This window comes from Gopherus evgoodei, chromosome 10, assembly GCF_007399415.2.
Source record: "Gopherus evgoodei ecotype Sinaloan lineage chromosome 10, rGopEvg1_v1.p, whole genome shotgun sequence".
Taxonomy (NCBI): Eukaryota; Metazoa; Chordata; order Testudines; family Testudinidae; genus Gopherus; species Gopherus evgoodei.
The window spans coordinates 52,556,355-52,580,516 of NC_044331.1; the positions used below are offsets into that span (position 1 = coordinate 52,556,355).

A 24,162-nucleotide genomic window follows, 5' to 3' on the forward strand; every position below is an offset into this window, starting at 1 on the left:
AATAGTGACCATAATGTAATTAATTGTAACATCCTTGTGGGAGGGAAAACACCAAAGAAGTCCAGCACAGTAGCATTTAACTTCAGAAAGGGGAACTACACAAAAATAAGGAAGCTAAACAGAATTTAAAGGTACAGTCACTAGAGTGAAATGTCTGCAAGCTGCGTTAAAACTACACCTCTACCTTGATATAACGCGACCCGATATAACACGAATTTGGATATAACGCGGTAAAGCAGTGCTCCAGGTGGGCAGGGCTGCGTACTCCAGTGGATCAAAGCAAGTTTCATGTAATGCGGTTTCACCTATAACATGGTAAGATTTTTTGGCTCATGAGGACAGCAGGATATCGGGGTAGAGGTGTGTTTAAAAACACGTAATAGAGGTTCAAACTGAATATTCCCCAAATTAAAAAAAAAAACAATTTAGAGGATCAAAAAAAATATCACCATGGGTACACAGAGTAAAAGAAGTGATTAGTGGCAAAAAGGCATCCTTTAAAAATTGGAAATAAAATCCTCTTGAGGAAAATAGAAAGGAGCAGAAACTCTGGCATGCCAAAAAAGAATTTGAAGAGCAACTAGCAAAAGACACAAAAACTAACATCAAAAACTTTTAAAGTGTATCAGAAGTAGGAAACCTGCCAAACAATCAGTGGGATCACTAGATGATCGAGGTGCTACAAGTGCACTCGAAGAAAAGGCCATAGCAGAGAAGCAAAATGAATTTTTTGTATCAATCTTCACTGCAAAGGATGTGAGGAAGATTCCCACCCTTGAACTTTTCTTTTTAGATGACAAATCTGAGGAACTGTCCCAGATTGAGGTGTCTGCAGAGGAGGTTTTGGAACAGATTGATAGATTAAACAATAATAAGTCACCAGGCCTGGATAGTATTTGTCCAGGAGTTCTGAAGGAACTCATATATGAAATATGATCTATTAACTGTGATACGTAACCTATCACATAAACTAGCTTCTGTACCAGGTAGGATAGCTGGTAGGAGGGAGGATAGCTAATATAATGGCAGTTAGTAAACCTAAGTACAAAACAAATTGGATTAATCACAAGACACCTAAATGAACACATTATTTAATTGGGAAGACTCAACATGGCTTTTATAAAGAGAAATCATGCCTCTTTGAGGGGTCAACAAACATGGACAAGGGTAATCCAGTGAATATTGTGTACTTGGATTTCAGAAAACCTCTGACAAGGTACATCACCAAAGGTTCTTAAGCAAAGTAAGCAGTCATGGGATAAGAGGGACAGTCCTCTCATGGATCAGTAACTGGTTAAAGGACAGGAGACAAAGGGTAGGAATAAATGGTCAGTTTTTAGAACGGAGAAAATTAAATAGCTGTGTACCCCAGGGATCTGTTTTGGGATCAATGCTGTTCAGCGTAGTCATAAATGATCTGGAAAAAGGGGTAAACAGTGAGGTGGCAAAGTTTGCAGACAATAAAAAATTATTCAAGATAGTTAAGTCCGAAGCAGACTGTGAAGAATGATAAAGGGATCTCACAAAACAAGGTTACTGGGCAACAAAATGTCTTATGAAATTCAATGTTGATAAATGCAAACTAATGCCCATTGGAAAACATATTCCCAATTAGATATGTAAAATGATGGGGTGTAAATTAGCTGTTACCACTCAAGAAAGAGATCTAGGAGTCACTGTGGATAGTTCTCTGAAAATATCTGCTCAATGTCCAGCAGCAGTGGGAAAAAAAGCTAACCGATTGTTAGTAACCATTAGGAAAGGAATAGATAAGACAGAATATATCATAATTCCACTATATAAATCCATGGTATGCCTACACCTTGAATACTGCATGCAGTTCCAGTCACCCCATCTCAAAAAAGACACTTTAAAATTGGGAAAAGTACAGAGAAGGGCAACAAAAATTAATCAGGTATGGAACAGCTTCCACATGAGGAGAGATTTTTAAAAGACACAACTGAGGAGTTGATATTATAGATAGGGCCCTACCAAATTCACGGTCCACTTTGGTCAATTTCATGGTCATAAGATTTTTTAAATTGTGAATTTCATCATTTCAGCTATTTAAATCTGAAATTTCACAGTATTGTAATTGTAGGAGTCCTGACCCATAAAGGAGCTGTGGGGGGTCGCAAGGTTATTGTAGGAGGGGCTTGCAGTACTGCTACCCTTACTTCTGTGCTGTTGCTGATGGTGGTGCTGACTTCAGAGCTGGGCAGCTGGAAAACAGCAGATACTGGCTGGGAGCCCATCTCTGAAGGCAGAGCTGGGACCTTAGTCAGCAGCCACCACTCTCTGGCCACTCCGCTTTGAAGGCAGCAGTGCAGAAGTAAGGGTGGCATGGAACGATATTGCCACCCTTCTGCGCTGCTGCTGGCAAAGTGCTGCCTTCAGAGCTGGGCACTTGGCCAGGAGTTGCTGCTCTCCAGGCACCCAGCTCTGGAAGCAGTGCAGAAGTAGGGGTGAGAGTATCACAACCGCCGAAAATACACAAATACACAAAGTAAAACTGTTTTCCCATGCTAATTTCCCGCCCCCTACTGTTACTCACACCTTGTTAATGGTTGGAAATGGGCCATCCTGATTATCACTACAAAAGTTTGGGGTTTTTTTCTTCTGCTGATAATAGCTCACCTAATAGCTCACCTTAATTAATTATCCTCATTACAGTTGGTATGGCAACACCCATTTTTTCATTTTCTCTGTGTATATATATTTTCCTACTGTATCTTCCACTGCATGCATCTGATAAAGTGGGTTTTAATTTTAGCCCACAAAAGTTTATGCTCAAATAAATTTGTTAGTCTCTAAGGTGCCCCAAGTATTCCTCGTTCTTTTTGCTGATACAGACTAATACTGCCACCACTCTGAAAATAACCTTGTGGATGCCCCTACAACTACCTTTTGGGTCAGGACCTCCAATTTGAGAAACACTAGTCTCCCCTGTGCAGTCTAAATAGTATAGGATAAAAGCACATAAAAGACCAGATTTCAGAGGGGGAGACCAGATTTCACAGTCCTTCATGCCTTTAGCTGTGAAGTTGGTAGGGCACTAATGATAGAGCTCTGTAAAATCATGAATGGCGTGAAAAAAGTGCATAAGGAAGTGTTATTTACCCCTTCATATAACACAATAAGCAGGGATCACCCAATTAAATCAATAGGCAGCAGGTTTGAAACAAACAAAGGAAGTATTTTTTCACACAGTGCAGAGTCAACCTGTGGAACTCATTGCCAGGGGTTGTTGTGAAGGTCAAAAGTATAACAGTTTTCAAAAGAGAATTAAAGAAGTTCATGGAGGAGAGATGCATCAATGGCTATTAGCCAAGAGGATCAGGGACACAACCCTTTGCTCTGGTCGTCCTAAGCTCTAACTGACAGAAGCTCAGAGTGGATGAAAGGGGATGGATCACTCAATAATTACCCTGGTCTGTTCATTCCCCCTGAAGCATCTGGCATTGGTCGCTGTCAGACAACAGGATACAGGGGTAGATAGACCATTGGCTTGACCCAGTGTGTCCGTTCTTGTGTTCTTATGTTTTATTGTAACATGTTGGCTGGAGAAGCAGCTGAGAAGGCGGGACAGGTCTAGGCAACCCATGTTGGGCGATGGATATCATTGCTCCCACCTCTCCATATTCCACCCACATAAACATTTAATATTCATACTTTATGTAGGGAAGTGAATTTCACTTTCAGAGAGGTAAATTTAGGGTGGGATTTTCAAAAGTACTCAGCATTAGCCTAAACCTGCTTCCATTGAAATCATTGGGAGTTTACCATTAACTCCAGGGGAGCAAAGCTGAGCTAATGCTATATATAGCTTGAGTATTTTGTTTTATTTTGCCTTGTAAATTTTTTCTATTGTCAGACTCTTTGTTGGAAAGTATTTTTCTTTACTTTATATAAAGTAAGATTTTGTGGTTATTTTTTTCTTAGATAAAAAACAGTTAATCTAAACTGGAAAATCCAGTTTCCATTGGAGTTGAAAGAGCCTATTAGCTCCCTCCTGTGAGGCATTGGAATATTACAAATGTCTCCCTCCTCATCGTTTTGCTACCCATAACTCGCTCTCTCTCTCTGTAGTTCTGTATGTATTCTCAGATGAACAAAAGCTTTATTAAGCGGAAGTAAAAAAAAGAAAATCTCAACACGTTAAAAGGATGCTGTAGTTTTCTCAAAAGAACCACAAAAGTTTACTCCGGAAATTCAAAATTAAAGTTACACTGGCAAACAAACAAAACCTTCTTAGAAAGTATGGAAACACAGTGTTAGAGTCCCACAAAGAACTTTAGCTCTGCCTTTGTTCTCTGCCAGCCTCCCACTCTGAATGTCCATCACATCTGGTATTTAGGATGAAAACATGTTTATAAAGAAAGTTTTGAAAAGGACTACTCATCCTGTTTCAGTGGATCCTAAATCTATTTTATTTGCACCATTCGCCAGTAGAGTCAAGGAATTCAAGAGTATTTGGCTTTGATACTCCACATATACTTCTGTGATACTTAAATGTGAACCTCTGCCCCAGTGATTTGGTTACCTAATTTTTGTTCAGGCTCTAAAATGTGAATAGTCCCAGGTATAGTAACTATGAGTCTATGCTTAGTCTCACAGCATGAAACTTTGTAAAAGTTAGAATTCGATATACTTTTGGGACATTTTCCCAAGCCATTGTCCCAAATGTGGTGTCTCTTGATGATAAACTGTAAAAGTCTGTCTCTCTCTCTCCAGTAATTCAGCATGGTCTTAAAGAATGGAGGAGTAATTTGATATAGCAATATAAAGACGGACTCACTTTGGTTTGAATGCTTTGGTAATGTACAATTAGTGTATCAGCAAGAATGAGGTAGTCCAGTTAGATCACTTCAGTTTTCAGAATCACTGATCCTGTGAAGTTGTGTCTGGTGTGGAAAGGACTGTCTCCTCATTTTCATTTGCTCTTTGGGCAGCGTGATACATGTCCAAATTTTAGGTAGTTTGGATGACTGTAACTTCATTATGTTACTTTCTCATTTTCTTTTTAATTTTAAACTGAATATCAACTGTGATTGTCCAGACTAGCTAATATTTGTGGTTTTTTAAAGTTATGTTTCTTTAGGTTTGTTTCCTTAAATAATTGATAGTTTTGTGCAACTTTAGCTCCCGTGTTAACTACATTTCCTCCTTCCCCACCTACCCCCCGGGAACTATCTTGGATTTTTTTTTCAATTAAATTCTTCAGTAATAGGAGTCTCATGCTACATGGGAATAAATTTCACTTTTCCCTAGACCAGTGGTCCTCAACCAGAGGTCTGGGGCCCCTTGGGGGACCGCAAACAGGATTCCTGGGGGCTGCCAAGCAGGGCCAGGATTATACTCATTGGGGCCCAGGACCCCGACCCCCGCCATCTGGGGCTGAAGCCAAAGCCTGAGCAGTGCAGCATTGTGGGGGTCCCTGTGGCATGAGACCCTAGGCAAAAACCCAGCTTGCTACCCCCTCACACCAGCGCTGGCTTTTATATGCAGAACACCAGTTATTGTGGCACAGAGGTCCATGGAGTTTTTGTAGCGTCTTGCAAGGGGGCCTCAGAAAGAAAAAGGTTGAGAACCCCTGCCTTAGACTGCATTCCGCTTCCTCCTGTGGTTCACTCAGCACGTGAGAGCATTGGGTCTTTAGTTTGTGAGCAACTGAGGCAAGGACTGTTTCTTCCCAAAGAGTGTTTTGTGCAATGCCAGCTACACTGGTGTTTGCTATAACAAGTACAAATGGACTGCTGGAGGAGCATGTGAGCTGCCAGCTGGCCTCCCAAAGTTCTCAGCATGACTTCTTTTTATGCACTGAGGTCTTGCTGATCCAGTCAGTCATGAGCCCACACTCTCCTCCCATTCCTTGTTATTAAGAAGTTACTGAGCCAGATATCTTAGGAGAACTTCTGTTGATTTCAGAGGGCAGCTTCTGTTAAGCTGTCTGGCATTGGGAGAGCTAGTTCAGAAGACTTTAAAATGCTAGAAAAGCATCTACCCAAACTGTCTTTAAGTCTGAAGCTAACTGATTAACAAAGTTGGTTACTGTTCGTGCATATTCCCACTTTTCCAATGTTCTTAATGTTATTTTAAACAACTTGTTTGAGTTACAAAAGCATTTACTTCAAAAAACAGCCCATTTTTTTTAAACAGGGAAAAATGTGGTTTTTTTCCCCACTCTCTCGTATCTTCCAAGTGATAGAAGAGATTTTCTTAAAGATTTTTTTAAAAAATGGTTTATCTTTCATCTTTTACTGAACACTGATTGTTTCAGGAAGTTATAAGCAAGTGATAGCATGAAATTATGCACTGATTAGTTATGCAACATTAACTATAGGAATTGGAGTGACCATATTATTATAGGTAAATCAGATACGTTAAGTGATGCATTGGGAGAAAAAAAATCTTGGTTTGTGCTTTCATTTGTTCCAGAATGGCATTCTTTCTGGAGGAGGTGATGATTTGTACTAAGCGCCTGCTGGAGGTGATTGCTGGCTGGCTGCCTCGACATTTCATCGGTGCAATCCTAGTTTCCCTCCCGGCTCTTGCAGTTTTTTCACATTTCACCTCTGACTTTGAAACCAACATACATGTAAGTTATAGGACGATGTATCCTGTCTAAGTTTCTCTTAGATTTAAAGGAGTAGATTGCCTCCCTCCTTGTCTTCTCTCCTTCCCCATTCCCTTCATCCATGTGATCTATATCTCTCAAGAGGATAGGGCTGATTCTGTAAGATGGAATTGCTAGTAGGATGAATCAGTTTTTTTACAAGCTTTACCTTTAGGCAGAATTTAATGTAAATAAATTTGAACACATTTTAGGAATTTTTCATTATATTAAAGGATAATTTCTGAGCGGCAATTCTTCTTTATCCAATGAGATGCTGAATATCCCTAAGGACTTGCATGGTTCATTGCTGAAGTTCAGCAGCAGTAATGGTATTCGCAGTGGATTGTGTCTATCTGTCATATCAACAGCAGTGCTGTGTTTGCACACTGTCGAAATAGGTGGAGTATTTTCAGCAACACAAAAATGATTCGTCCTCTTCTAAATGGCCCTGTAGCTCTTTTTCTCTATGTAAATTGGTGAAGTTTCCAGCATATTAAAGCTATATTTTCTTTAATTTAAAGGTGAAATTTTTCCTCATTGAACCGATTGTAGAACTGTGGGCCTGTAGTGGGGTGTGACACCCACAACAGCACCAAAAGAGTTAAATGCATCTGAGAGGGTTGGTAGTCTCACTGTTTGCACCTGGGGAGGGGATGGATTTAAAAGAGGAGATAGAAGTTTAGTTAGAGAAGAGGAGAGAGAGGAAAGAGAATATAATGAATTCTCTCTCTCTGGGAAGGGGCTTGTTACTTGGAGGGAAGAGGAGCAGTCAGTCTGCTCTGGAGATGGCCTAAGGGACAATTGGGAGATGCTGAGGGACAATGGCCTGCCTGAAACCCTGGGAAGGTGGAGAACTGTGCCAGTTCTAGACTGTGTTAGGGAGTGAGGCACAGCAGACTGTGTATAGATTGGAAGATCACACAGTTGGTGTTAGGAGTCGTATGAGAGCAGACTAGTACCCCTGGAACTGAGTGGAACTATGGAATTGATATTCCAGAGAACAGAGGATCAGATGGTACCAACCATTCTTCCTGAATTATGCAGAGGCAACTGGCTGTGTTCAGGGAGCAGCAACAGGCTGTCATCAGTCCTCAAGGTTGGGGGACTGGAAAGGAGTATAGAAGAAACTGCAGGGACTGGTATCACATCCCAGTCACTTTTGTGGGACTATAGGAAGATTGGTGAGACAGGCAGTGGAGGTGGTTTGCGCTGCAGTGGACAGTCTGAGGGTGATGATCAACGTTAAGTTGAGACAAGGAAACCCTGAAATAAAGGGTGGTTCTACTTGCAGAGTTTCAGGATGGTGCAAGAAGCAGGCCCTGTCAAGAATTGTAGAAAACTCTGGGTAACTTTGTGTGGATAGTCCTGGGGAACTGGCAGAATTAATAACCTGAACAGAGTTTTTCAGGAACTCAAAGTCTGCAATTCAGGCAGGGGAACTGAAGACACCTAGAATTACACTTTTGACTGCTGGAGAACAACCTGTCCTATATAGGGTGACAGAACCCAAGCAATACAGGAGCTGAACCTGAAAGGTGCTGAGCCCCTTCAACCCTTTTTGATTTCTGTTTGTCTTACATAGGCCCATTCCGTATAGTACTTGAGCACCTCCTACATATTTTAAAAATACATTAACTTTAACAATGGAATTTGTGGGTGCTCAGCCTCTCTCAGTTTCAGGTTGTATGTGCTGAATGCCCCAAGTAGTAGCAAGTAAGAACGGGATTCTTTACACAACTGTTCATGCACTACCCCTTTTTTTCCTGTTTCAGATCCCCCAGAGTTATTGGGCTGTTGATTCACTCACCAAGAGATGTTCCAGCTGGCCCTGTGCTTGGTGATGTTGCAACAATCATGGAGCTCTGGGAAAAGGGAACCAGTCTGTAGAGGGTCAGGTAAGTGCCATATTTTACTATGACATGGTTTTGCAAAGTTTTTTTTATTCATAGCATTATATACCCTCCCCGGATGTAAAATAATAATAATTTAAAAAAAAAACTTTCCAAAGCCATGCTTACATAGTAAAACACAACACTTACTGACCCTCTAGAGGCTGGCTTCATGTTGGGGCTTCACTTGAAGTCAGAACCAGTGCCCTGCCACTTTACGAGACCTGAAATGGGGGAAAAAATAAATGTAAACCAAGTTATGTGCGGAGGTTTTTTTAAAATTCAGCTTAGCTATTTCTTAGTTATGAAAACATGGAAAAACTGTGGTCATGGTTTAAAAAAATGTAAGTAAGTTATGTAAGTTTTACTAGTTTGCCTGTTGTGGATAAACTGTTTTGTAATTGTAATGTGGCCTTGCTATTTTGTTCAGCTGTTGTTGTGCCCCAGAAAACATAATAAAGCATTCCAAATTTTCAACTTGTAAAGCAAAGCAGTGGTGTCCCACTCCACTCACAATGGAAGAGATTATGGCCACCAGAAATCATAAAGAGCAGCATAGTTAATGCTAAGGAGAATAAGACCTGCAGTACAATTTTGTGGAGTTCTCTATTTTAACACTGGATCTTCAATGATTTTCTTAACACAGCCCTACTTAGTACCTTAAGTAAGCTGGATTTTAGCACTTGACTATTGCAATATTGCATTCTGGGGAAATTAAGATATGTCTCAGAAAGCATGTGCTTTGCACTTCAATTTACCTATCTAGTAAAGACATGAAAAGAGAGGTTTTCTGAGATTCTTGGATTTGAGACCTGGAACAGAAAGGAAAGACGGAGAACTACCCCTTCCGCTTGGCACAAATACCAGTTTCACAGAGCATCAATTAACATTATGTTAAATTTCTGCCCACTTTTGTTCCTCAAAGGAATAATTACCCATGTTGAGTTCAACACTTAGCAGAATAATATCCTGCAAAATATATTATTAGGGCCAGACAGTTTGACAGAGTTTCTGGGGCTCAACACATGTTATGTTTTCAACCCAGAAGTATAATTTGATATCCAGTTTAAAACACAGGTGTGATTTAATGAGAAGCCTTAGGAGCATAATTGAGTATATGATGGTATCTATGAATGCTCAGACTCAATGGCTTGACTGGGAGGAACTTAATACTTTACAAAGGTGAGCTGAAGATGGAATTGTAAAAAAGTAAAACTGTACCTCAGAACTCCAGCTAATTATAATTGTGATACATTATCTGTGGAAGACACTTTCTTGCTTATTGGAAGCAAGAACTTTTCTAGGCTTGTAATGCTGTTTACTGAAATTCATACAAAGGTATCAAAGTTAATTGAAAAGACACTATACTTGGTTATTTAATGTATGGATCATTTTTATTTAAGTAGAAATTGTGTTCTTACCATTCAGATCATTGAATGCCTTTATTTAAATTGGTATCTATTTGTGCAGGGGCTCTAATGGAAAAGAAAAGGCTAACTTGTCATTCTTTCTATTCATTGCAGTATACCATGTTTATGTGTTGTGCGATTCTCATCACCATTGTCCAGTACTGTAACTTCTGCCAGCTGAGCTCCTGGATGAGATCATCATTGGCCACTGTTGTAGGAGTGGTGCTCCTTATCTTGCTCTACATCTCTTTATGTCCAGATAGGTGAGTATTGCATGTTATCACTGTAGACAAGGTATCATGAGCTTCATTTTGCCTCAGGATTAACTAGTTCAGTCCCAAAACAGGAAATGTTCATTCCTGTGGAGAGTGGTACAGACAGATGGGTTGGGTCCTGTTCTCTGTTGGTCAGATAGAGAGGTACCAGTTTGAATGAAGCATATCTGCATATGGTTCTGCCCCTTCCTCTAGTCCCTCTAGGTGGGTTTTGCAGTTTGTTTCCTGCCTTGCTTCAAGAAGCCACTCATGTCTCTGGCTGATCAGCCATCTTGGCTTATTTTTTCCTTGCCCTAGCCCAGTGTTTCCCAAACTTGGGATGCCGCTTGTGTAGGGAAAGCCCCTGGCAGGCCGGGCCGGTTTGTTTACCTGCCGCGTCCGCAGGTTCGGATGATCGTGGCTCCCACTGGCGGTGGTTCAATGCTCCAGGCCAATGCGAGCTGCTGGAAGCGGCGTGGGCTGATGGACGTACTGGCCGCCGCTTCCAGGAGCTCCCATTGGCCTGGAGCAGTGAACTGTGGCCAGTGGGAGCTGTGATCGGCCGAACCTGTGGATGCGGCAGGTAAACAAACCGACTCAGCCTGCCAGGGGATTTCCCTACACAAGCAGCGTCCCAAGTTTGGGAAACACTGCCCTAGCCATTACTCAAAATGGAGAAAGAGTAAGAGGAATGGAAGAAAACTGTCAAAAAAGTCAGACTCTGTCTTAACTACTATGGAAATCATGAGCCCTCCATCATGGGACTAGGTTGCTTGTGTGCTCCACCACACTTATATAAGAATCGCTTGTGTTCACCGCCATCAGTTCCTAATGGGAGCAGGTCTGAATCCAGACGGTTTTGCCATGTTTCGGGCTGCCTCCATGGATTTCTCCATCATTGCCATCTTACAGATCCATCTGGGAGAAGATCTGCATGATTTCTAGGAAGATCAGTCTCAAATACTAGAATCCCTTTCCTTTAATCTGTTTGGAAGTACCCCACCCTTGCAAGTGATCCATTATCAGACAGCTCTTCACAGATTCTCTTCTCCCTCCTGTTTAGAATGCTCCACTCTCCGAAGAAACTTCCAAGACATGCGCAGGTTCTTTTTGTCCTCTTGAATTCTGTCCAAGGATTTATTTTTGGATTTCGGTGATGAGCAATCCCTGTATCTGACTCTGCAGCTTGTCCTTGGGGAGGGGTGGAAATTCCTATCTTTAGCAGGACCCTTCATGACCTCTTCCCTCTGTTTCTCCCTCATCACAGAATCCCAGGATCTTGTTTAACCACTTGAAGAATGGGATTATATTGTCTCCCATACAATTCAAGCTTTTAATTATTTCCCATGTTGCGCAGTCACCTCCTAATGAGGAGATTATTTCTTGCAAGGCAGTTAGTTAGGAGAGTGTCCTTCCCATCAGCCATCCACACTGTTAAAACTGTATATTCTCAGTAGCTTACAAAGCTTCTTACTAGAGCTGTCAATTAATCGCAGTTAACTCACACAATTAACCTAAAAAAATAGATAATGATTAATCACACTGTTAAGCAATAGAATACCAATTGAAATGTATTAAATATTTCTGTATTTTTTCTGCATTTTCAAATCCATTGATTTCAATTACAACACAAAATACAAAGTGTATAGTGCTCACTTTATATTATTTTTATTACAAATATTTGCATGTAAAAATGATAAACAAAAATAGTATTTTTCAGTTCACCTCATACAAGTACTGGAGTGCAATCTCTTTATAATGAAACCGCAACTTACAAATGTAGGGTTTTTTGGTACATAACTGCACTCAAAAACAAAACTGTGTAAAACTTTAGAGCCTACAAGTCCACTCAGTCCTTCTTCTTGTTCAGCCAATTGCTAAGAGAAACAAGTTTGTTTACGCTTACAGGAGATACTGCTGCCCACTTCTTAATTACAGTGTCACCTGAAAGTGAGAACAGGCATTTGCATGGCACTGCTGTAGCTGGCGTCGCAAGATATTTACATGCCAGATACGCTAAAGATTCATATGCCTCTTCATGCTTCGGCAATCGTTCCAGAGGACATGCTTCCATGCTGATGATGATTGTTAAAAAAAAAAAAACACAAAAAAAAACACGTTAATTAAATTTGCGACTGAACTCCTTGGTGGAGAATTGTATGTCTCCTGCTCTGTTTTACCCACATTCTGCCATATATTTCATGTTATAGCAGTCTCGGATGATGACCCAGCACATGTTCATTTTAAGAACACTTTCACTGCAAATTTGATAAAATGCAAAGAAGATACCAATGTGAAATTTTTAAGACAGCTACAGCATTCCACCCAAGGTTTAAGAATCAGAAGTGCCTTCCAAAATCTGAGAGGGACAAGGTGTGGAGAGTATGCTTTCAGAAATCTTAAAAGAGCAAGACTTTGATACGAAAACTACAGAACCCGAACCACCAAAAAAGAAAATCAACCTTGTGCTGGTGGCATCTGACTCAGATGATGAAAATGAACATGTGTTGGTCTGCACTGCTTTGGATCGTTACTAAGCAGAACCCGTCATCAGCATGAACACATGTCCTCTGGAATGGTGGTTGAAGTCTCAAGGGACATACGAATCTTTAGCGCATCTGGCATGTAAATATCTCACAACACCAGCTACAACAGTGCCACGAGAATGCCTGTTCTCACTTTCAGGTGACATTGTAAACAAGAAGCAGGCAGCATTATCTCCCATAAATGTAAACAAAATTGTTTGTCTGTTGATTGGCTCAACAAGAAGTAGGACAAAGTTGACTTGTAGGCTCTAAAGTTTTACATTGTTTTATTTTTGAATGCAGGCTTTTTTTGTACATAATTCTACACCTGTAAGTTCAACTGTCACGATAAAGAGATTGCACTACAATACTTGCATTAGGTGAATTGAAAAATACTATTTCTTTTTTACAGTGCAAATATTTGTAATAAAAATAAATATAAAGTGAGCACTGTCCACTTTGTATTCTGTATTGTAATTAAAAACAAAACAATACAGAATTTGAAAATGTAGAAAACATCAAAAAATATTTAAATAAATAGTATTCTATTATTAACAGCGTGATAAATAGCAATTAATTTTTTTTAATCGCTTGACAGCCCTACTTCTTACCATGAACTTTGGCTCTCTTGTCCTAATGTGTAACTCTGTAGTGGCCTATAACTTGAGACCGTTCTACCTCCCACTGGAGGCCAATATTTTACCTCCTTTTCAGAGACTTCCTGCACCACACAGTGCAGGAAGCTGGTGGCCAGGCAGCACGCTCATCAAAGCAAATTTCCTCAAGAAGCATCTAAGGCATTCTCCACCTCTCTGCTGAGGTTCTTAAATCTGGGTCTAGTAAACAAAAGAAAATCTCCTTAACAGACCCTCGTTTGTTCAGAACGGGACATCAATGCTATGGGAGGAAAAGTCTGCCCCCTTTGAAAAGAACTTAGAACTAGAGTCAACCATCAAGACAGCATTAAGCAGTCATCTTCTCCTTCTCTCATTCTGCAAGTCACTGAGCAAGTCACTGAGTGGAATGTGGATAATGTGCTAAAATGTGGTTCCTTGCGTATAGTTTTGTTACAGGACTTTTCAACAGTTTCTGCTGAAAGCCCTCCAGGTAGCATGGGAGAATCTGGAAACACTTCAAGTCTCAGTAGCTAGTGGATGAATCAGTCAAACGCTCCTTCAAGATCTGCCATCGGTATCATCACAACTGATGCCATTTTCTTGGATTTCAGCAGCTTATCACTTTTTGTCACTCCAGGTGTGGTGGTTGAACTTCATTTCCTTTCACATCCTCTCCTGGAAAATGGTTTTTAAGAAGCCATTACCTCAGTTCATTGTGTGGGGATGTTAGTGCCCCTTTCCTGTAATTTGCCCTAACTGGTTTTTTTTTATGAGGGAAAAATAGTTCTTTGCTCCTGTCCCAGCTTCTTGCCTGAGTTGTAGCTTTCCTCATTAACAAGATCTCTCGTCCAAGTTTCTGTCTTCACATCAAGATGCAGATGAATTTCTAACTCTGGTGCAGCCTAGAAAGAAATCCCGTTACCTAGTCATCCTGTTCCAACGTCCCAAAAAAGGACAAAAATCCTCTAGTTTTACAGTCTCTGGATGGATCAAGCTCTGCAGTGCACCTGTTCAGTGACAGACTTCTTGTGCTCTCCTTAGATTAGAATGATCAGTTGCTTCCCATTCCTGAGCAGAAACAGGGCATATATCCATGGATGAACTGTGCCATGGTGTTACGTGGGATTGGTACACACTTTCCTCAAGTACTGTCCCTTTGACCGCCTCCTCATTATCCAGGTGTTTAGTTTCCTGACAGCCTTAATGGAAACAATCCAGTTAGTAATTTCTGGTTCCTTCTCCTCTCACCTTCGACCTCATCTCACTCTTGTTCTTTCTTTAGTCCAGCTATTGGTTTCTTCCTTCCCAGCAGCTGGGGGTGCTGCAACCCATCTGTCTCTGCCAGTGGTACTCTCTCCATGAGAAGATCAAATTTCTTACCTGTTAACTTTTGTCTGTAGTACAGTGGCAATCCTACAGACACCCTAGCTTAAGGCCCACCTGGGCTTTGACTTTGGCTGAGAAGTTAGTGTTAGGGACACAGGGTAGGATAATCTAATTTGCTCATAACTCTAAATGTCATCGCACTGGAGAGTGTGCCTGCAAAAAGCAAAAGAAGTTTCTTAGCCAGAGTGGAAAATGTTTCATTCTGATTGACATTTCCTGGCTGATTACTGTGTCAGGTCACACCCTATTTGTCTATACCCATGGCATTTTGCCACAGGAAAAAAATTTAAAGGTAAGAAACTGGATTTTATGTATAATTCATTATGTGTAGACTTCTAGAGAAAATTCCAGTTGCAAATAACTGGTCAGATTGTACCTGCTCCCCATACATCTCAGCTGAGTGCATGGATTGCACAAGGCTCATGTTACTAGCCATTCCAAAAGGCTGGAGCGACATCCTCACCCACATATCAGCCAACACAGTCAACTTACATTTCACCCTCTTCAGGGAGTGGGGCGAGGGTGTCCGTGACAGATTCCCTTGGTGTGTTAGGATGTGTCCAGGAAACACCATGTCTCTGGAGTTTCCGTTGCGTGGGTCATCTCCAAGCTCCCTCCAGCACAGGCCTATGCCTGCAAGGCACAATCAAGCCCAATTATAATATATTTTGTCCTGTGTTTTGTAAAGCAGTGACCATTAATGGACAAAGTACAGTAACTGCAGAACATTTTGTCACTTTATTTTATAAAGATAAATTCATATCCAAAATAATACACACCCCTATACAATCCTGGAGCTAGCAAAACAATGAATAGAAGCAACAGTGAAAAACAGAACATGAAGACTAAATCACAGCCCTCAAGAGTTTTCATTTGAAAACCTTAGTAATAGCTAGTTTTCTTGCAATATCTGTCATTTTAATCATGCTTTATCGCCACAGTATTGGCAATTCTTCATACACTACAGACAGACCTATTCTTGCACATTTTTTTAAACAGTAACTTGCTGGTGGTAGTTGTTCTTGGCACATGTAACTGAGCACTGTGTGCCTGGCTGTTCTTTATATTAATTGCTGATAGAAGAGCCTGGAATGCAAATAAATTCAAAGTCTCTCTGAGTTCTTCTTCTGTAATGGCATCTTCATAAAGAGGCTGTTTTTCCTCTTTTGTCACTTTTTACAGAGTTGATCCAATGAAACTGGGAAATAATTGACTTTCAGAGTTCTTAACACACTCCTCCATGTATCTCCAGCTAAGTATGGGGGTTGGAGCTGACCTGAAAATGGCTTTTTCCAGCCATTGCCTTGACTACATTACCTCCAGTTACTCTTAGCTGGAGAAACCTGGATCACTGTCTCTATGCTTCTGCCACTCCCAAGCAAAAGTTATTGCTGAGGGCTTGTCTACATCATGCAGCTTTTAGCGATAAGACTCTGTCGACGCAGCCTTGTCGCTAAAAGTCAGCATGCATAAATGCTCTTTGTTGGTACTTTGTCAGCACTTTTGCTGACAAAATACTTTCAGTCCCACGAGCAATGTTAGGTTTGTCAGCAGGAGAGTGCTTCTGCCAACAAAGCCACGTTCACACTGCCACTTGCATTGGCAAAACTTTTGTCTTTTGCAGGGGGACTTTTTTAAGTACCCATGAAAGACAAAAGTTTTGTCAACAACTTTGCAGTGTAGACGTAGCCTTAAGTCACATTCAAGAAAAGTTTGTCTGGAATCAGGTGCAAAACAGATTACTGATCATCGTTCCTTACAAGCAAAAAAGTTCAATTGAACTAATCTGAAGTATTGTCAGATTGCTTTGCGTAATGGTCTTGTTTTCTTTCTAATGTTTTAATACCTTTATGTTTCAGCTCTATTGAAACTTCCCACCTAGATTCAAGACAGAACTTTAGGTAAGCTTTACATACAGTGCCCATCTCTACAATGTTATGGAAAACTTCGTTTCATTCCTTTTTTTCAACATTATCTTTTACAAAAAGTTGTGTAAACTAGATAAAGTATAGCTTTAAAATGTTTGTGTGAAAATGTGTTTTCAGTCAAATATGTAAAAATACAAACTTTGGGCAGGGCCGCCCAGAGTATTCAGGGGGCCTGGGGCAAAGCAATTTCAGGGGCCCCTTCCATTAAAAAAAAAAGTTGCAATACTATAGAACACTATATTCTCATGGGGGCCCCTGTGGGGCCCGAGGCAAATTGCTCCACTTCTCTCCCGCCCCCTAACCCCCCCCCGGCAGCCCTGGGAAAAATAAACATTTAAAAACCTTCCACATCTCGGCACAAACCCAGTTTTGAGAGAACTTCTTTTCAAGTCACCTTTACAAGGTATCACTGGTTCTCAGCATCAGCTAGTGCTAAAAGGCATTAAAGCTCATTAAAAGGGTTGGACAAATATTTTCCGTCAAAACTTTTTTTGGATCGAAAACTAGGGTTTTTTAAAAAGCAGAAAAAAATCACAGACAGTGTCTGCTTTCCTTCAAAATTTGTTGTGTTTTTTTAATTGAAAAGCTGAAATTAGTCTGCTGAACATGGTTTGGGGTTTCAGAAGTGTGTGGCCAAATATTTGCTGCTTGCTGTGTTTGTTTAAATAAACAATAAAAAAAATCTGCTTAAAAAAAATCCAAAACTTTTGAACCACCTCAGCTTGTGACCAAGTGCTGGAGCCCATCCAGTCAGAGATTTTTCCAGGTTTCTGATACTCTGCTGGCTTCCTTGACTCATATCTGTCTCCATAACTTTGGGTTCATTTAGCTTAGAACATAAGAACATAAGAATGACCATACTGGGTCAGACTAAAGGTCCATCCAGCCCAGTATCCTGTCTACCAACAGTGGCCATGCCAAGTGCCCCAGAGGGAGTGAACCTAACAGGTAATGATCAAGTGATCTCTCTCCTGCCATCCATCTCCAACCTCTGACAGACAGAGGCTAGAGACACCATTCCTTACCCATCCCGGCTAATAGCCATTAATGAACTTAACCTCCATGAATGTATCTGTTTCCTAGAGACTAGCTCCATGAGACAAACTGGAGATGGTTACTGTGGGTTTGTCTTTAGCATAGCTTATCTACATACTCCACGAACTGAGCATTTGAGCTTGTTCCAGAATCTGGGATGAGCCTATGTTGTGAAAACTGAAATGCTCAAAACAGCGCATGCATGTGAATGGACACAGGGTGCTAAAATTAAAGTAACCCAGGGGTTCTCAAACTGGGGGCCAGGACCCCTTGGGGTCACAAGGTTATTACTGGGGTCATGAGCTATCAGCCTCCACCTCAAACCCTGCTTCGCCTCCAGCATTTATAATAGTGTTAAATATATTTTAAAAGTGTTTTTAATTTATAAGGGGAGGTCACAGTCAGAGGTTTGCTATGCGAAAGGGGTCACTAGTACAAAAGTTTGAGAACCACTGAATTAACCCCTCTAGAGCCTAGGGGAATGCAGGGGAGGGGGATCTCCCTTGGTAGGATTGGGAAGGAGGTAGGTGGTGGTGGATATTGCTCTTCTCATGTGATCCCTCCCCCATGGAAAAGCTAACAGCTTGGCTCTTTGTGTTAAATAGCTGTCTGCAAGCCTCAAACTGCTGAATGAGCTTTAAGGTAGGGAAGGCTGTGCCTCCTCAAACAGCCTGGCCCTGCCCCCTGTCCATCCCCCATCCACTTCCTGCCCTCCGACTGTCCCCCTCAGAATCCTCAACCCATCCTACTCCTTGTCCCCTCACCGCCGCCCCGAGACCCCCTCCCTAACCACCACACCAGAACCCCACCCCCACCAATCCCCTCTGTTCCCTGTCCCCTGACTGCCCTGACCCCTATACACCCCCTCCCCCCCCCCCGGCCAAGTCCTGACAGACCCCCGGAATGCCCACGATCCAAACCCCCCCCCCGTTCCCTATCCCCTGACCACCACCCCGCAGAACCTCTGCCCCCTCCCTGTCCGTTGACTGTCCCCAGGACTCCTTGCCCCTTATCCAATCCCCCCAACCCCCTGCCATGCTGCTTACCCCTGCCTCCCCCCTCTCCCAGAGCCTCAGCGCGCCATGAATAGAAGCGGCCCTGGACAAGTGCTGCAGCGGCATGGCTCCAGCAGGGCCTCAGCTCCCGCTGGTCGGCCCGGAGCTCTCAGCCCCGCCCCCTCACCACACGGCTCTGAGCAGGGAGGAGCTCAGGCCCCGCCCGAGCCATGCTGCTTTAGCTCTGTCCAGGGCTGCTCCTGAGTCACCACCGCCTCTCCCCTCTCTGAGCCTCAGCGCGCCAAGTCTAGGAGCTGCTCTGGCCCTTGGACAGAGCTGCAGCGGCATGGCTCCTGCAGGACTGGAGCTCGCAGTCCCGCCCCTTTACCATGCGGCTCTGAGCAAGGAGGAGCTCAGGGCCCGCTGGAGCCACGCTGCTTTAGCTGTGTCCAGGGCCGCTCCTGAATGCGGCGTGCTGAGGCACCGGGGGATGGGGAAAGGTGGAGGCGGGGCCAGATCATTCTTGTGGAGGCCTCTGCGGGGCCCAGGGCCTGGAGCAAATTACCCCACTTGCCCCTCCCGAGCGTCCCTGACTTTGGGTGCACAGCAGCATACAGCGATTCAATAAGTTGTGTTGGTGCTATGTGAGTACCCAGGAAAGCAAACTAACTATACAAATGCATAGAAGGAAATCAACAAAGTTGATGCTAATATGTGAAATGCTCCCTTATTTATATGGTTTTCTAGGAAATGTAGAGTTATTGTGGCAGATAAATTATAGTATTTGTTTTTCTAGTGGTAACCTCTCTCTTTTTTTTTTTTAAAGTACTATGCACAGATTATGGGCCAGATTCTCTCCCTCTGTCCTGTCTGCTTTGTGCCACTCAGCAGTACATAGGGGCCAAAATTTATGGAGAGTCCTTAGCTGGCTCCTACCTCAACTGTCCCCAACTCCAGTTTAGAGGGTTTGTTGGAGGCAGTGTAGAGCACAGCTGCAGTCTGCCAATTCATAAGTGGCAAGTGGTCCCGTGGGCACCAAAGCCAGCTGCTGTAATTTAGAGTAGCTCCAAACTCAACACATTTGACAGCATAAACCCCTGTTTTTAAACAAAGCTTGTGTTATTAATGACCCCTTAGAAAGTGAAAATTTCAAAGATTCAGTTTACTTGTCACTATTTCACTGTGGTCAATTCTCATGATTTTATCGCAGTTGCTGAATAAAACAACTGCTTTCACTGAAGTTAGTAATTGTGGAAAATTTTCTTCTGGGCTTGGGTTTTCTAAAAGTATGACACTCTCTTTGATTTAACTAGTGACTATGTAAACATATTGTCAAATAGTAGCTCCAGGCAGAAGTGTGTTCTGAAGATCACTGCTCTTCCTTGGAGTATATATTATAGGAAAATTACATTGTTTAGTTCATCTCTACATGAATGCAGTCATAATTTCTAATAACGTAGGCATTTTTCTGAGGTCTGAGGATGGTAGTTGTGCTTTCCAATTCTAATATAGGATTAATTTATTATGTCCTATATTGCAGGGATTTTTGAGCATTCTGAATTTGCGTGTGTGTGTGTCTGTGTGTGAGAAAGATAGAGTCATTAAATGTACCTTTATTTTTAAACTGGAATTATAACTTGGAAAAGCTATAAAATGAGCTATTACAACAGACTATACATAAATTTAAAACAGAAAATATAAAGGCATTGTGACCAATGAAAAATTATGTCGTAATATTTTCCTCAGCTTGGGTCTTCCTTATTAGTTCATGGAATTAGCCAGGCACTTCTGTAGCTCAAAACTGCCAGTTGCTTCCAGATAGCTATCCATGAGCACTAGAAAACCTAGCTGGCTGTTAAGCATTAAAAAAGTAATTCTGATTTGTGTAATCAAGGGTAAGCATGACTTCATTTTAGTGATTAACCTTATACCCTAAAAATAACAAAGGTAATAGCCAGAGAAAATATGCTAGTATGAAAGTATTTTACTTTTGAAATTATAACATTTCACTTATACTTGATAGATAAAGATAGGAACAGATAATAATGCTGATATTTTCAAAGGAGCCTAATGAAATTAGACACCCATACCCCAGTAGAATTCTACAGGAGATGGACACTTAACTCACTTAGTTTCCTTAATAAGTCCCAACCTAAAGATGTAAATATTGACTGGTACAGTGACCAAAGTACGTCATATCAAACACTTGTATGCTATACAGTCTCATCAAAGTTCTTACCATGAGGAGTTTGTAGTTATATTTTTTCCAAATGATCATTACTTTATTGAAAAATATAAGTGTGTGTTGTCGCTTGTGAGTGTGTATTGTATATCTATATATGTGTGTCTGTCTGTCTTAGACACCTTATACATGCTTGTGAACATATTTGCTCTCTCTCTATAAGGCATATGACAGTTTTAGCAGGCGATGCTCGGTTGGCTGTCATCTTAAATTTAAATATGGAAAACTACATAAATGCAATAGGAAGTTTGCAAAAGTGCAAACTGAGGACACACACAATTGAATAGTGGCACAGAAAATCGGCATAGTTTTTAGGTGTGATCTGTTGTAAAAGATACAGAATTGTGAATTAATTCTATTACCATCTCTGTCACAGATTTGCTGTGCAATCTTACATTTTCAGCTTTTTTATTTATTTTTTGTTTTGTTTTCTGTTTGAATTCTAGCATTTTGTATTAATTAGGGCTTCCCCTCGCTACAGGTGATTGGAGACTGATGAATCAATAAGAAGCTGAAATCCTACCCTAGGAGAAGTTATTATTGTCTCCATTCTCACTTGACTGTCAGCACAAAGACTTTTTCTGTGTTCTGCTGGTGGATTTGTAACAAGTGTACCTGGGGGAGACCTTTCCCCTTTTGCTTTGCTTAACCGAGAATTAAGATCTTTGTTAAAGTGGTATCAAAACAGCTACTGTCTGTGAAGTCTCAGCACATAAGCTTTTCTAGGATTTGGTCAACACACAGCTTTTTTGCACCTGTGCTGCTAAATCAGTACATCAGATTTACCTCTTTGCTTTCCAGTAGAAGGCACATCATTGCTTCTTGTGTCCCATGTAATCAAAACAAGATGCTGTTAAACAAATGCGTCCTCCCACTAAGAGTCAATGCACTGATTACTCTCCCTGCCTCAAAGCAGATAGAGTGTATTCTTTTCTCCACTGTTCATAGTTCCCAAATGGAATGATGGATAGGCCTTTTGAGATAAAGATTCAAAGCTGCCTTGTGGTTTGGAAAAAACTCACACCCCTACTTTTCTTCCGCCACCTTTACCCTCCAAATTTTTTTCTAAATGGAGTTCCTATGTTCTGTAGTTGCATCAGGGTATAAAATAGAGTGTTCACACCATCTCTGTCCATCACCTCAGGATGCTTAACACCTTATATGTGTAGCAGCATCCTATTTACATATCTCAGATTCTACATGATTCATCAAAAATTCCAATGCACAGCTCTGTTGGTCTCCTCTCTTTTTCTCATTGTTCAGCCCTTGTATTCTCTCCAAAAACCTAGTTGTTATGCATCTGCTTTATATATAGGAAAATACCATTTGAAACCCAGATTACTATCTCCTTGGGAAAGTGTCTTTCCAAGAACCTCGACTATAAGGAGAAAGCCATTATGTTGAACGGTTTTTGTGATCAATCCAAAGGAAAGCTTCCTGATTCCATCTAAAGAATTTTCACAGGTGCTGTATTCAACACATAGAGTAGATGAAAATTCCAACTAACTTCTCAGGCTTTTGTGCCTGAAAGTATTTAAACTATTTGGTTTAAAGGAACAGAGTCAGCTTGAGTTTTTTAAATTGACCAATTTTTAAAATGTCATTTTCTATTACCACACCCTTTAAACAGTAAACAGCTTAAACAGCCCTGAATTTTTTTGTACAAGCTCCTTTTAAAAAGTTTGTAAGACTTTGGTTTTGGTGGGGATTTTCTGCTTCTCAGTTGTTGTTTATATAGGTCACTGAATTTCGCTCTTGCTAATTATGCAATCATATTGTATTGTCAAATACACAATCTAACAAACTAAAAAAAAAATATTGTTCCATTAACTTCTTTCAGCTATAGTTATGCTAGATCAAAAGTGTTAGTTGTAATCATAGTAGGTGCAACATTTTCAGAGGTTTGATTTTCAAGATGAGGGCATCACTTCAGTAATTTCCTCCTTCAGGTTAGTTCTGTGGGCTTTTTGCATATCTGATTCTCACTGTAGTCACAATGGGATGAAAAAATCTGTGGTCTGGGAAAGGTCTTGTATCCTCTCATTTGAGACACGCAGCTCCCTGCCTTGTGGATGAATTCAGTCATCTTAAGGGAATTCTCTTGTCAGCCAGCTCACGAGTGAATTATTGTCATTACAAAAGCGAGGCGAGTATACTGGGACAACTATAGTGGAAAGCCGCTCAACCAGGTAGTTGAGGAAATGGTTGGTAACTAGCAGATGCCCACATGTCAGCAAGTTAGAAAAGAGAGCAGTAAAGTTCAGTCTTAAAAGTCAGATCGTGTGCTCTACCAGTCTTGGTAGAGATTGCTATCACCCCTTTTCAGGAGGGTAAGTGTTTTCCGGGAGCCACTTGGTATGGTGCTTCTGCTCAAGAAACTATCTCTGGAGTTGGATAAACTTACCAACTACCCACTTGTATTGAATCTCTGGCACTGGATAAGCTTACTGAAAAACTTGTGATGAAGTGACTATGTTGGTAATCCCCAGTCAGTCTGAGTTTGGGCCTGGTTTCAGAAAACACACTGGCATTGTGTGGCTCAGTGGTCTTCTCAAAGTGATTTGGGCTACACCCTGACACCACCCAGAAAATAAGAGTTGTACAGAATGCAGCCACTTGCTTGTTTGGGGATGTTTCACCGATGAAGCTTATTATCTGCAGAGGCCACCAGTGAATTTGTGAATATTGCTCTTGATCTGTACACACCCTAAAAGGTTGATATTGTGGCTAGTTGAGAAAATTGCCTGTCTCCCCATCATAAGCTTCAGCGATTGTAATCCACAGAGATGTTCAAGTGAGGACCCCATCCTCCCCAGTTTCATAGTAAAGTGGCAGATTGTTCTCCATAAAGTTCCTCAGCTCTGCAGTTCTCTTCCTCCCTGTGTCCTACAGAGCCTAAATGTATTGATCTTCAAGACACCTCGCAAGACTCATCTGTTTTCTCAGGTCTTTGGAAAAGGGGCAGGTTGAGGGATATAGATGGCCTGAAGCAGCAGTTTGTGTTCTCTTATTGGTAGTTAATTTTTTTTTCCAGGCTTGATTTCTGAATCAGGGATGCAAGAAGTCACTATAGATAAAAAATATATATATTTAATAATTTTAAAAAGCAATATTATAAATATATATGGAAAGATAGTATACTCCTCAAAGAGAACTTTAAAATTGTCAAGCATGGGCAGTATTTAGGCCAACAACTCAACCAGGTCCATTTAATTTAGTTCTAGTTAAATTTGGTATGAGAGAGTTCTACAGCATCAGCATATTTA

General features: G+C 41.2%; 1 protein-coding gene across 6 annotated transcripts in view; it reads left to right on the top strand.

The window, feature by feature from the left end:
• The window catches only part of ADCY9 (adenylate cyclase 9), a 177,474-nt gene that overhangs the window by 139,460 nt on the left and 13,852 nt on the right, over positions 1 to 24,162 (top strand). For 5 of the 6 annotated variants that reach the window (XM_030579182.1, XM_030579179.1, XM_030579180.1 and 2 more), the window contains 3 exons: positions 6,439 to 6,598; positions 10,029 to 10,177; positions 16,556 to 16,597. In XM_030579182.1, coding sequence (XP_030435042.1) covers positions 6,439 to 6,598; positions 10,029 to 10,177; positions 16,556 to 16,597 — 351 coding nt within the window. Of the gene's footprint in view, positions 1 to 6,438; positions 6,599 to 10,028; positions 10,178 to 16,555; positions 16,598 to 21,377; positions 21,584 to 24,162 lie in introns of those variants that run through there. The other variant, XM_030579185.1, reaches the window with a different exon arrangement.